Source organism: Struthio camelus, chromosome 20, assembly GCF_040807025.1.
Source record: "Struthio camelus isolate bStrCam1 chromosome 20, bStrCam1.hap1, whole genome shotgun sequence".
Classification (NCBI taxonomy): domain Eukaryota; kingdom Metazoa; phylum Chordata; class Aves; order Struthioniformes; family Struthionidae; genus Struthio; species Struthio camelus.
In genome coordinates this window covers 10,946,238-10,959,825 of record NC_090961.1, presented here as the reverse complement: position 1 = coordinate 10,959,825, position 13,588 = coordinate 10,946,238, and the positions used below count along the sequence as shown (strand labels likewise).

General features: G+C 49.6%; 1 protein-coding gene across 8 annotated transcripts in view; it reads left to right on the top strand.

Annotated features, from left to right (window-relative positions):
- The window catches only part of LOC104139830 (collagen alpha-1(III) chain-like), a 123,264-nt gene that overhangs the window by 68,258 nt on the left and 41,418 nt on the right, over window positions 1–13,588 (top strand). For all 8 annotated transcript variants that reach the window (XM_068914358.1, XM_068914353.1, XM_068914357.1 and 5 more), the window contains exons 9-13: window positions 2,797–2,841; window positions 3,728–3,847; window positions 11,745–11,783; window positions 11,915–11,968; window positions 12,947–13,000. In XM_068914358.1, coding sequence (XP_068770459.1) covers window positions 2,797–2,841; window positions 3,728–3,847; window positions 11,745–11,783; window positions 11,915–11,968; window positions 12,947–13,000 — 312 coding nt within the window. The remainder of the gene's footprint in view (window positions 1–2,796; window positions 2,842–3,727; window positions 3,848–11,744; window positions 11,784–11,914; window positions 11,969–12,946; window positions 13,001–13,588) is intronic.

Here is a 13,588-nt window from a genome sequence, read left to right as displayed (position 1 = left end):
GCTTCTTGGCTTTTGTAAACTCTGTATTTCACATGGAGTTCCCAACAGTCGGTAAGTATTGGCAGGCTTTTCTTTTCCTTTCCTTTTTTTTCTTTTCCTTTCTATTACTCAACCTTAGCACTGGTTGTTTAGAAGCAGGGTCGTGTTTTCTATTCCGAGGCTTAAAGTGAATCCTGATGGAGCCATGTGGTGTCAGGGACAGCGTGAACTCACGTAACAGGCAAATGCAGAAACATATCTCTGCTTTTCTCGACGGAGCCATCCGTTGTGTCATGACACATTAAATTACAGCTGTCGGGTCACACTGGAGGAAGAGTGATTATGTTGCAGAGCGGCACTGTGTGTGATTTGCAGAGCAAAATACCAGCTCCCTTCTTTAAGACATCTTTTGGATCAATGTTCATTTTCTCTCCTGAAATGTTACAGCCCTTCAATTCATTATTCCTGGTGCTCTCAATCTTTCTTTCTGATTTGCATGAAATGGCATCAACTTGAGAGGAATTCAGCTGCTTAAGGGAGAGAAATGCATGCTGTCAAATTTTGGGGATTGCTGTTGTGCCTATTGCTCTATCCTGTGCTGTCTATCATGCACTAAGACTGTTTGCCTGCAGTATTACCCTCATCTGTGTTCGTGCTGGAAGTGGTTACGGGCAGTGCTTACAGAAGAAGCCGAGGGGTGGCAGCTGGCAGAGGTTTGGTTTTTAACTTCCCTGGTAGTCCCAGCAGAAGACCTGGGAATGCAGTGTGTTGCGGCAGAGGAGGGCAGATGGAGGAGGAGAGTGGATGAAGTTGGGGTCCACTGAGACCTGCTGGTGGCCACATTAAGAGGACGGATTTGCTGGGCACCTCATCAGCTGCTCTGACATTTCAGCTGGATGAGCCAACATGGACCTAGACCACTGGGTTTGCACAGGATGATCTAGAGGCTGCACCCAAAATAAGTGACTGGACTCCTTAGCTCTCCTGAAGAGGAGCCATGAAAGGCAGTGCTTACCGAAGTACCTAATTTATATCAGCAGCAGAACAGGGAAGAGGGGCCTGTGCCCGAGGAGCCTTGCAATGGGCACAAGGTGCCCACAGTGAAATGCTAGCAACTCTCTAAAATGGGTAGCATTTCTGCAGAATCGGTCATTCAACGGCAAACATCTAGCTCATTAAGAGCAGAGTGGTAGGTGCTAAATAAAATTTTAATGTTATGGCGGGGGGGGGAGGGGGTTGCTTGGGGATTGCTTTATTTTACCTCCTTCAGCAATATCTGTATGTTGACAGTCAGAGCAGTTACCAGCTGTGCGTGGCCCAGAGCCTCTGGAGATGGATCAAGCTGCGGCCCGGAGCCCGCTGGGCTTCAGTCTCCTCCAGCAGCACTGTGCTATGCTGCATGCTGGTGCCGGACTCTGGGCATGCCTCCGTGTCAGAGTAGTTGCCCTTGTGGAGAAATAAGCCGGATACAGAAGGGAGTTTGTGATGATTTCAGGCGCACTGTCCTGATTTGCGTCAGCTGAAGGTCTGACCTTGGAGGTCTTTTTATTGGTTAAAAGGCACTTTGGGTGATTTCTGAATAGAAAATGTTAGCGTGTTCCCATTGCACTTGATGTACTTCTTCAGCTGGTGACGTGGCACACCAGGGGTTGGTGCCCACCGAGAGGGATTTGGGGTAGCTCTCTGTGGCCCCCAGGTGTCTTAGGAGCTGAGGCTCAGTTCTTTAACTCGACCTGAGGCACTTTGGATGATGAAAGTCCCTTTGGTGAAACGTTCTCAACGCCAAAGTTGTTTCTGAACGTGCAACTTGGGCTTCATGCATGTCTCCTCGGCACCGAGACCAGAGCAGTAAGTCCTCACATGGCCTTAGGGCTGCGCTGCTTTCTGAGCCTGGCTGGCTCCAGGTTTCTCAGATACGTGTCCCGCTCTGCTTCACTTCAACACATGATCTGCGTTGGGGCCATGTCATTCAGCACCTCTGATCTCAAATTCCCAGACTTACTACAGTGATCAGACAAGACAGTTTGCAAGCACGGAACAAAAGAAGAATATATGGAAGCCGCCAGACATGCTGGCTCAGCAGCAGAAGTGCAAGCAGATGCTGTTCTCCAGCCCAGCAGTTTTTCAGTCTTTGCGGACATCTTCCTGGTAGATTTCTTTCATCAGGAAAAGCTGGGATCTCCCATCTGACTTTGTTTCTGTCCAGACAGATGCCTCGCTAAGCCTTGAAGTGGGGTCGTTGCTTGGCCAAAATGCGCATTTTGGACTAGAGATGAGCCAGATCAAATCTCATATAAGTTAAAAGCTGCAGATGTCTGTCTGCATCCTCATCCAAACTACTGTTTGAGTGTGTGGCCATAGTCCAGCTTTGTTATGGTTTTTTTCCTAACAGCTCTGCATTTCCCCACCAGGTGTCAGGAAATGTGTTTCTGCTCCCCTAGCTGCGCAGTCTTGGTCATTTTTGCAAGGATTGTAGCAGAGTTACTTTGCTCACCTCAGCTGTCGGGGCAGAGATGCTTGCTAATAGCAGGGCAGGAGGAGAACAGAGCAGCGTAAAATGGGGTACATCATCTGCAACATCAATTCTCGGGATGAGATGCTTGTGCTATTGGTTTCCTCGCAGCTGGAAGTCAAATCACTCATTTCAGTCCCTGCTTCCCTGGGGTTGTTTCAGCTCTGCTCACAGAGCTTATAACGCAGCCAGCCCCGGGCTCTCCACCGGTCTGGGTGGTCCTTCAGTAGCAGCTTTCTTCTGCTGAGGGGAATGGGAGGAGCAAGCAGAAATTAGTGATGCAACTCTCACGCTTTGCCTTGCAGGGTTGTCCAGGGAGACGCGGACTGATGGGACCCAAAGGAGACAAAGTAAGTATCCTGGAAAAGGTGTGAATTTACAAGACATGGCTTAGAATTTGGGGCAAATACAACTCTAAATAAACTGTGCCCTTTTTTGGAGGGAAAGGAAGAGGCAGAAGAGTGCCTGACCTGCAGTCAGCAGGACTGCAAAGGGCTGGTGGTTCCTCAGATGTAGTTTAAAGCTTTAGCTGATCCAGAGCAAAGCTCATGGGGACTTTACTACTGGAAGCCTCAGGACCCTGCTTAAATTATACCGAAAGATGCAAGATTGTCTGCTGAAGGAAGGGTCGTCTCGTTATCGCTAGCACACTGACAGATACTCTGTGATACTGTGGATTAGGGATGGTTTACTCCTTTCACTGCATCCTGGTGTTATCTCTTTGGGCAGATAGAGCTGTGTGACTGTAACACACAGCGTTGTTGTAGTCCCTTGGCAAGGCTTTCTAGTGGTAGAGCACTAGGTTGGTATTAGGAACACTTGGCACTTTCTGGCTCTGCCATTGACTTCTTAGCAAGTACTGATGTTTCTCTGTGTCTCTCTTTCCCTGTCAGTAGCCTCCTATCAGTAGCCTCCTTTGCACAGAAATTTCCGTCTTATGCAAACGGTACACAAGCTGGTGCTGCCAGGTTGTGCTGTCTCCTTGTGCGTATGCTTCGATACCTGTGGCATGTACCTGGGTCTGGGCACGTGCATGTGTGTGTTAAGCTCATTGCTTTTGCTTTCCCAGTTGTCAGGGTTACTTAGGATCTAGTCTGAACCTAGGATTTTTTTAATAGGTCTAGACCCAGGCTTCCATCAGAGTTTGTCTTGAGTCGGAGCCTGCGTCCAGTCTTGCATGTTTGTGTTGACGCCAAAACCCAAGCTGGTTTTAAGAATCTGCTCATATCCTCCTAGGGGTACCCTGGAGCCATGGGGCAGACAGGGCCCCCAGGTGACCCGGGCCCTCCAGGCATCCCTGGTGTCCCTACCATCGTTCTCTGGAGGAACTCCAAGGAAGACTGGCTGACGTTCACGGTGAGTGACCGCTGCGTGGGAGCGGAGGGGGAGAGCTCAGCGCTTGTTCCTAGGGCAGTTGCAGGTAGCCCCAGCAGCAGTGGAGCAGGGCTGAGCCCTACTCTCCTGGCCTTCAGTGAGGAGCTGGGCTGGGGGATGGGAGGAGAGAGTCAGGGAGAGGCCATCTGGATGGAAACCGTGTGGGAGGAGAGGGAGGATGCCAAGCAGAAATGTGCTCCTCACTAAGGACAGCTCCAATGCAAGCTGTCTGGGTGTGAAATGGGCTCAGGATGCATTGTATTTATGCCTTTTCCTTTATTCATGTTGCATGTTACTGTGATATGACATTAGGAAAGATGTATTAAAGGCCTTTGGTGTTTTAATGCTTTTTCAAGCCTTATCTCATTGCCTGCTGGTCGCAGTGGGCCAAGTCTGCCCCAGAAACGCTTGTTGGTGTTTGAGGGCTAGCACAAGCCCTTTTTCCAGCGCTGAGTCTCTGCCCTGGGGCCATGTTCACATCTCAATCCCTATTGCAGCCTAACTTACAGACTACCCTTACTGATCTCAATAGCAAATATCACATTAGAGGCCTAGAGTAAGGAGTTTATTGAAGTGTATAGGTCTGGGTCATGTTTACAGATTGGTGACAAAACCAGAAGGCACAAGTCACACACCCTAACAGCTGTGGTCACAGAGAAATCCATCTTTTCACCTGTGACTGACTGGAAAATCTTGGGTACCAATGCTGTGCGCACATCTGTTACCTCCCAAGGGAGACTCGTACCATGCCTGTGTAGGGCCTAACAGCCCAAAGAAGATCCAAGCCAGGCAAAAAGCAGCCCCTTTCCTGCTCTGCGAAGCTAGTTACAAAGCATTGCTCCTGTTTTGCTCCATGTGCAGGTTCTCTGGCATGCACCAACTGTGCAATGTGTGGCTCTGGCCGGCAGGGTTTGTTCCCATCAGACTTCTTGCTAGGATGAGATATTGGCTCTTCCACTGCCACCTGAACTTTGCTGCTTCAGGGAACGCAAGGGCCGGGGCCAGAGGAGGAATGTTTCATCTGCCATGTAGCTGGCTGCAAAACACTATGCATGAGGATTACAGTTGCATTTGGTTTCTGCTTAACTTGTGCAAGCTGCAAAATAACAACTCCTGAAGTTACTGTTATGTGGTGGTTAAGAAATCTTCACTAGTGTAGTTAATGGAAAGAGAGTACTAATCCGTTCCTAAACCCAGCAGCTGGAAGTGAGCAAAGGAAGAGGGCTCTTATTCCAGGTAGCAGGGCGCCTGCTGTGGTTGAGCTTAATTTCGAACTCTCTTGTGAACTGTGACTGAGACTGTCAGGGCAATATCTGAGGGCATTAGGTTTCTAACAGCCTTAGGCACTGAAAAAGCTGGGCTCAAGCTCCCTGAAGCAGGGATGCTCTCTGTATTATGCATTTGCAAAGTCCCTTTGATAGGACTGCAATCTGTTACAGCTGTCCAAATAATATTGGCAGCTCAAAGCAAAAGCCAGGTAGTGTGGCTCAAAAGGCAAATTGGTGCAATGGGCAGAGCCCGTTAGAGCTGATGTGAGAGGCCAGGGTTCAGCTCTTTGGATCTTTAAAAGCTTGCACTGCGACCCTGGGCAAGACAGTTCGCTTCTTATCTTCAACTCATTCATTTGTGAATGGTGTGGGGGGGGGAGGTTATGGCACAACTCTGCTCCAGCACATATGCCTTCAGTGCTGGCAAGGTGATACAGCGAGGGGGATCTCACTTGTATTTATTCCCTTGAAACATCACCATTCTTGGCCAAAAACCCAGATGTGTCTGGCCTGATCGGTCCTGCCTGTGCCTCGGTAACAGGTTGGTTATATAGTCACCCAAATTCCCACATGGCATGGGGAAGCTGCAGGTGCCTGGGCTGCACCCAGGTAATTCTCTTTGCTTTCCAAGAGGAGGTCATGGGGATGAAGAGTTTCCCGAGGCAAGCGCATACCCAGAGCCGCACCTCAGGGCTGCTGTCACCCATGCCAGCAGTGAGCAGCGCACCCCAAAGAAGGGCCAGGAAATAGCAGACGAGAGTGGAGCAGGGTAGATGGTGCAAGGATGCGGCAGAGACCGTCTGCTCCTACAGGGCTGCTGGGGGTATGGCAGCAGGGTGGGAGCGGTGAGAGATCAGCCTGGGGGGCTGCAGGTGCTTGGCAGGAGATGAGAGGGATGCCTGGGGATTACAAGCTAGGCATTCAAAATTATTCAACACCCACCAAGCTATCAAAAGGATTATTCATGTGTGACCTGCTGGATAGGAGTGGCAATGTCTCCGTCGGATGTGATTTGCCAAGTGCGTTTGAAGTACTCTGGTTGTTCAAGCACGTGCCCTCCTGTGGGCTCATCTGAGGTAGGGTGAGTGGCAGAATGTCTCTGGGGACATGGTGGCCCAGTTTGCCCATGGCGCTGCAGAGACCAACCCACTAAAGGCAGTCAGGTGCGGTGTTGCAGCATGTGTGCTCTGCCATGGTGTGCTGAGGTCTGCGGCACTGCAGGGGTTGGCTGGGTGGTCACAGGTGCAGCAGGCTGTTTGTTCCCATCCCTCGAAGATTCACCAACCTTTCTGTTCCCAGTGATAGGGAGGGAATTGCATGGCTTCTCTACGCTATTTGGGATGGTGCAGCTTTGTGTGTTGGGGATGGCCCCAGGGCTACCCAGGAACCTGCACCTACCTTATGTTGAGTCAGAAGTCCTTTGGCCAGGTCAACCCTATGCGCTTTGGCTTTGGATTGGATCAAGGTGGCAGAGAAAATAAATATCTGCTTCAGACGAGATCAGGTTCTTCCTCGGAAGGGCAAGACAGCTGATCGCTGGTGAACTGGGTACTCCTGTTGATCCAAACGTGGTTGACCTCCAGGTTCTCCTGGCCTCCTGCTGCTCCAGAGCGGAAATTATGCTGAGAACAGCCCTCAGGAGGCATGCAGGGATGCACAACCTAGGACCAGAGCTGGAGGAGGAGAGAAGACAGAGAGCTGGAAGTGTTAGTTGGGAGAAGTCTGCCATACCGGAGAGCATCTCCGTACCTATGTAAGGGCAGCAGTGTTCCTCCTAGGATGCGTTTGGGGTGGACACCTGCATATTCGATCCCTGTTATCAAGGTATGGTTACGTCACTTCACAGACGCCAGGAGATCAGCTTGAGGACCAGTCGCTGATGCTCCTTGCTCCACAGGCTCTGATCAGCCAGAATGGCATTTTTCCTTGCCTGTATTTGGAAAGGGGCCTCCGGGTTTGTTGTTTTACACCCTGAAACATTTCCACACCCTGAAACATTCCCTTTTAGAAATGTCGCCCCAGACTGTGTTTTCTTTGGTTTGCTGTGAGCATGGGATAAGGCGTTAGCAATACGGAAAGGAACACGCAATTGCAGCCGTGTTTGGGGAGGCCAAATCTGGAGAGCTGCTTGTTCCCTCCAAGCTGTGATCTCGGCCCCATGTCTAGGCACAGTCTCCCTCGGGGTCCGTGTGCTGGCACTTGGCCCGGTGCTTTTGGCAAAGTGCCAATCTTCAGGGGACAGCAGCATCTGGCAAAGAGGGCATTGGGCACTCAAGGAGTTTGTTCTCCTGTTGGGCCTTTGTTCTCCTGTTGGGCCTGTGGCCATATAGTCCTGGCAATGGTAGTGGCAGTGTTTCACATGGGAGCAGGCCATGGGCTGTATTACAGGGAGTGTAAAGCAGTGCCATATCCAGCTCCAGGCCCTGTGTTTTGTTAAACTTTGTCAAGATAGCGCAGGAGTGAAAAGTGACGTGCTGGCTGGAGTGAGGGTGGTGGGGCTATCTGCTTGTGGAGCCAGCTGCAAGATACTGGGGCGCTTGGAGAGGGCCCAGAGAAGTCGCGAGCTTTAGGACAGTGCTGCTGTTATGAGACAAACGCTTGCGATCTCGGGGACATCCTTGGGCTGCCGAGCTTTGTAGTGGGCTCAGCCTCTTGAACTTCAAGTCAGAGGAGCAACCTGTCAGGCCAGTGTGGCAAGAAGGATGTGGGAAGCAAGGGACATCCAGGAACTGCTCCAAAGAGTTGCAGCTGCCGGGACACTAAATTCTCTCTCCTACCTCCTTTCCAGTGAAACAAGCCTTACTGCTCAAAGGAACGGAGCAAAACCCAACCCCTATCCTGTGTTTTTGTTCACGGTAGGTTGACAGACGTTGGGTTTGCCGAGAAGCTGCCTCAGTGTAACTCTAGAGGAGCAGGAAGCATCAGAGAGCAGGAGCTGCCCTGGGAATCACTATCTTAAATTCAGGCAGTATTTACTTAAGTAGCCATTGAAGTCCCAGAGGCCTTGGAAAGAGGAAGGAGAATTGTAGCTCCTGGAGTAATTAGGGAGCTTAAAAATCTGCAGTGCTGGAGTCCTTTTTTTTAATCTCTCCTCCTAACTTTAAAGGTAAGAGGTCAGGCTGGGAAATGAGAGCTGGTAACTTTAGAACATAAGAAAATATTGCTCCACACAAAGAGTAGCTAGCCTTTAGGGACTTGCCACCACTGAAAGGCCAGCACCTAATGCAGCTCTCTGACTGCATTTATTTCTGATGGTAATAACATGTGCTAGCCATGGCATGGCATGGCATAGCATGGGAAGGTAAGCAAAGCCCATGCTCTGGAGCATAGCCTGCTGCTTGGAGAGATGTCAGAAGGATTTTCTGTGCCCCAGTCTTGTGCTGGACTTTCACAGGACAGATCCCATACAGGAACCAGAGGCCCCCATTCTCTGTCCCCTCCATTTACTTGGAATCCCCATACCCATCACTCAGCTGCCCTGCTGAGCAAAGCTGCTGTAAGGAAAGTGCACACTGTTTCCTGCTTAAATGCAGAGAGCAGTTAATTTCTCTCCCCTTCTCTTGGCATCTGAAGTGAGAGTTCAGGTCTCCTGTGTGTTATTTTGTGCTTTTAAAATGTTAGATTCTTTTTTTGAAGCCTAATGAAATAATACCCTGCCCCAAGTGAACCTGAGTTCATTGATTCACAAGACAAGGCAAGAGCATTGGCCGTGCTCCAGCCCCCCCAAAAGTCTTTTGTGAACAGTTTTTTGAGGGAAATGAGAACTGACTGTACGAGGGGGTTGTGGCCCAGCCCTTGCTCACTGGCAAGGACTGTGCACGTTTGCTCACGTTAATCAATTTGGGATAAACTTGAAAGGAACCGAGATGCCTGGTGCAGCATTAGAGCTAGTTAAATGTATCCATCCATCATCTGTCCCGAGAGCTCCACTTATTATTAGAAATATTTCCATATGTTGAAAGGTCTGTGTTTATTTTTGTTAATGAGTTCCTTGGCTTTTTCCCTTCTTTCTTCTCTGGTATCAGAGGGCTGATCTTTGGAGAAGGACAGGAGGGTTTTCCCAAAGGCCCCAAGCCCGAAGCTAGGTAAAAACCTTGCTGAGCACATGGGAATCCTGTTCCTCTAATTGCTTCTTTTTTGGGCAAGGAACAAGGTAGGCTTTTTAGCCTTTGATGTGAGTTGGAGTTTGGAGGAGCTGCCTGAACCATATGTCTGGCCTCACTGTGGGCTAGTGTGGAGTGAAAAGGAGGGAGGAGGAGGAGGAGGATGAAACACACGTTTTGGCTCCTGAGCATCTGTCGTTTTGTGCTGCTGGAGGAACAGGAGGGTGGCTAGTAGCTTGGAGATGCACCCGTGTATTTTTTGGTCATCTCTCACTGCCCAAAACCCTGAGAAAAGTGTCTTGGGAATGGCTGTGCCATGGAGTTTTCAGACCTTTATGCTGGGTTGGCAGTACTATGGGCTAAGCTGCTCCTGTGGCACGCGAGTTGTTTTTTTTTTTTCCTTTGTGATCATCTGATATTCTGAAAAATGGAGGTACCTAAGAGATTTGGCTGTTAGGAGCAGTGAGGAGAAAGCCTGTATGGCCACGACTGCCAAGGGAGTCTCCTCATCTGGGGTTTCGAATGGAGCTAGTAGGGGATGTGGTTTCTGGACTGTGGCAGTCTGCTGTGTCAAAACATCTGAGTGTAGTTCACCATGGGATCAATTTGATGTTTTTCATAACTAATTTATGCAAACTCTCAGTTTAGAAAATTATAAATTACATTATTGAGAAAGTTGATTCTCTAGGATGGGAGTTTATTCTGTTAAGTGTCAAATCTAATAGACTCCTTAAAGTTCATTAGTGCTCTGTTGGAACTGCAGTAGAAAACATAAGCAAAATATTCCGCTTTCATTTGCTGAATCCTCTGTCAAAATCAGCACATTTCTGCAAAACCCTTGGAGTTTGGCAAAGAGCGCTTTCTAGTGGAGAGAATCTCTTTGGGCCGAATGATGTGGCTGCTTGGTCCCAGCTGTGCTGTGCCACTGGCGCTCCCCATGGGTTTCTCCAACTCTCTGGTTAAGGGTGGGCATGGCTCTTTGGAGAGAGAGAACCCAATATAACCCTTTTTTTTAACCTATGTATTTAACTACCCGTGATGTGCTTAGTGCAGTGGAGGGACACAGTGAAGGCTGTGCAGAGAAGAGTGTTCTGTAGCAGAAGCAGATTTATTTTTATTTGACTGATTTGGTTTCCTCCCCAGTGGCAAGGAAGGAAAAGCAAGCCCTTGAGAAGGGTTGACTGAATGGAGAACAGGGGAGAGTGCCGTGCCAGCTGGGAAATGTGGGAGGTCTGGAGAGAGGGAGCAGAGTATCCAAACATGTTCTGGCTACACATTAGTTTTAAAAACCATATTCCCAGGCAGCGCAATGGATGGGCTGTGCTGCAGGACTGGAGGATGAAGATACCCTTGACTTTTGGCCTTGGCGCCTGCAGGCTGCGTAAGAGCTGTAACCCACCCTGAGTTATACAGTGTTGTTTATCTGTTGAAAGCCTGATTTTTCCCCCGGACCAATCTATAGCTCTTGTCCAAAGAGAACATCTCCAGGAGCATTAAGCACCCCACAGATCAGCACATCTGGCTGAAGACTCACCTGCATCCTTGGCTTGTCCTATTGGCATCGTCCCATAGCAGCAAGCTCCCAAACTGAGCGTTCAGGGCTAAGCACTACCTGTTGCCACTTTACTGCTGATGCACTTCCCAGTGCCTCTTTGCAAATCTCTGCAGGTGCCTTGAACCCTGCGATTCGCATTCCTTAGGGAGACACATGCACAACAGGTAGCTCTTGTTGCTGCAAGTCCTGCTTCATCGCAGTGCCAAAGGAGCCTGTCCTTTGAATTTTGTGGTCCTCGAAAGGGCAGCCCAGTGGTTAAAAGTCTCGTGGCTTTCTTTGGGGCTTTCTGACCCCAGAGTTGCTCGAGGCTTACTTCTGTGCTGCGAAACAGCCTGTGAAGTCCTCTGTAAAACACCCTGAGAACTTTGTTGCCAGACAGCAGCAAACGTGGGTGGGCCTTAAGCAGTGGCTGACCAGAAGGAGGGATAAAAGGAGGGGTACAGCCAAACTGGCAAAGTGAGCACTGTAACCCTGTAAGTGATTTACTTGACTGTAAAATGTCAGGACATAGTGAATTGTTGGGAAGCTGTAGGGAAAAGAGAGTAGGGATGCCAGGGATGGAGGCAGCTGAGCGTGTCAGTGAATCTTGACCAGCAACCAAGCAGCTAGAGTGTATTTTCTCAGCAGAAACAGGAGGAAACTGTCAGTTTAGAGCTCTGAAAGTGTTTTTTGAGGGGGCAGCTTTAGAGAGGTGCTTGGGGGGCAGTATTTCAATCAGTTCATGGGTCCAGGATGTCCCTTGGATCTCTCCACACCTAGCTGTGCTGTGTCCTCAGATTGAATCTTCTTCTGTGACTTGTATTCACCTGGCATAAGAAATAAATAAATAAGAGGAATGCCTCATAGCTGTGTCTTCCCAAACAACAGGAAAACGACTTTGAAGACAGCAAAAAAGGGTATTTCTCTGCTGGGATCTTTTTGACATTTTCCTTTCTTTCCCCTTTTCCTTTCAGCAATCATCATTTTACCAGCTTCTGCATGCAGGCTGGCCGGTGAGTACTGACTGTTAAGTAAGTTTCTGTGTTTGCTTTTTCCTCTGCTTGATCAGTTGGATTCTCCTCTTTCCAAGCTTTGTAACAGTGAGATCTGTTTTACCAACATTTCCCCTTTTTCTTTGATCCAGAGACAACCTGGACCCGCTGGGCCCCCAGGACATCCAGGGAAGCCAGGAGTACCTGTAAGTAAGAAAAAACACTCGAGTTTGCCCTCTGTGGTGCAGTTCTGGCTTGGCCCCTTTGAGATTCATGCTTTCCTTGGGAAGCTGTCTGAGTTAATGTCTCAAGCTGCTTGAGCAATCCTGGGCTCCCTGGTTGTTTCTGGTGTGCTATAATTAAAGGCCTTGGGATTGGATTTCAAAGAAGCCTAATGGTTTACTTGTCTGCATTCCTCCGAAAATCAAGCGATGTTTGATATCTAACTCCCTTTGGCAAACCAGCCCCAATCCTTTCTCCACCAGGCTCTTTCAGTAGAACAGTGCTGGTTTATGTTCATGGAGGATTAGGTTCTTAATATTGGTCTTGTGTATGGCCAGTTGTTTGTGTAAGTGCAGTATAAATCCATTCATAGATGCCCAAAAGCAAGCCTAAGAATAGATGGTATAATATTTATGTAGGACCCAACCCCACTGCGATTCCATACCCTGTGGTGTCTCTTCCAGCACCAGTCAGGGTTCCTACTTAATGGTGATGTCCCCAGCAGGTTTGTGCATGTTGAACTGTGGTAGAAACAGAGCAGGGGGCAGGGCTGTGAAAAAGGCAGTAGTACAAGACAAAAGAAATGAAGACAAAACGGCAGGAAAGACCCTTTATGTTCTGGTCTCCCATAAGGCATTAAAGCAATGGAGAACCAGATTTTCTCCTGCCTGCCTGGAGATGCTTAAATCTGCCCTTGCCATAAACTCGGCGAGGGCAGCGAGGCGAGGGCAGTCTCTGGTGAAGCCGCAGGGCGCTCTGATGCAAATTGCGCTGCTCTGCAGCCTCGGCCTGCCATTTCCAAGGCTACCTTTGTGCATTGTTCGTTGTTCCCCCTGTAACAGTATCTGGGAACAAGGCTGCAAGGCCCAAGCTTCTTTCAGCACGGCGAATACTGCAACGTGATCTGGGCTGGCTGAGGGGGACAGCGACAGTTTGTTGACTCGATCCATGTTTGTGTGCAGGGGCCTTCCGGATATCCAGGGGAGCCAGGTGAAAAAGGGCAGCTGGGGTACATGGTAAGTGCAGCCTGCTCGTGTTGTTGCTCTTGGGGAGGCTGGCGGAAGTTCCCAGCCGCCGGGTGCTATGGGAGTGTGGGGCATGGGGCTTAGCTGTGCAGAGGGCCCTATTTGGAGAGGTATCGAGTGTGCCCTTGTTACTGTCCTTGGGAATCCCAGGAGGCCCAGCGTCCCCTTAGATCAGAGATGGGAGCTCTGGGTGAAGGAAAGTGGTAAAAATAAGGTTTGCTCCTGGTTTGGGACCTCTGCTGGGAAGTGTGTGCCTGGTTTGAAGGTTCATGTGCAGTGGCACAGAGATAATGTTCCAGACCTCTCCTCAGGGTTGGCTCTCCCTGCAAGAGGGCTTTTATGGGCTTGTGTTGACCAGGTCAGTGCTGCAGCTCCTAGACCCTCTGCCAGATGGGCGAGTGACTGCTCAACAAAGTCCATTTGGGTGCTGGACTCTGCTTTGTGTCTTGCAATACCCTCCCGGGCAGAAGAGCATGCGCTGGGGTAGGGGCGGTCCCAAACACTGTCCTTTTGTCTGCACATCATGTTCTGGAAACCATCAATCTCCTTCCCTTAAGCTATGGCTGAAGAATTATGTGA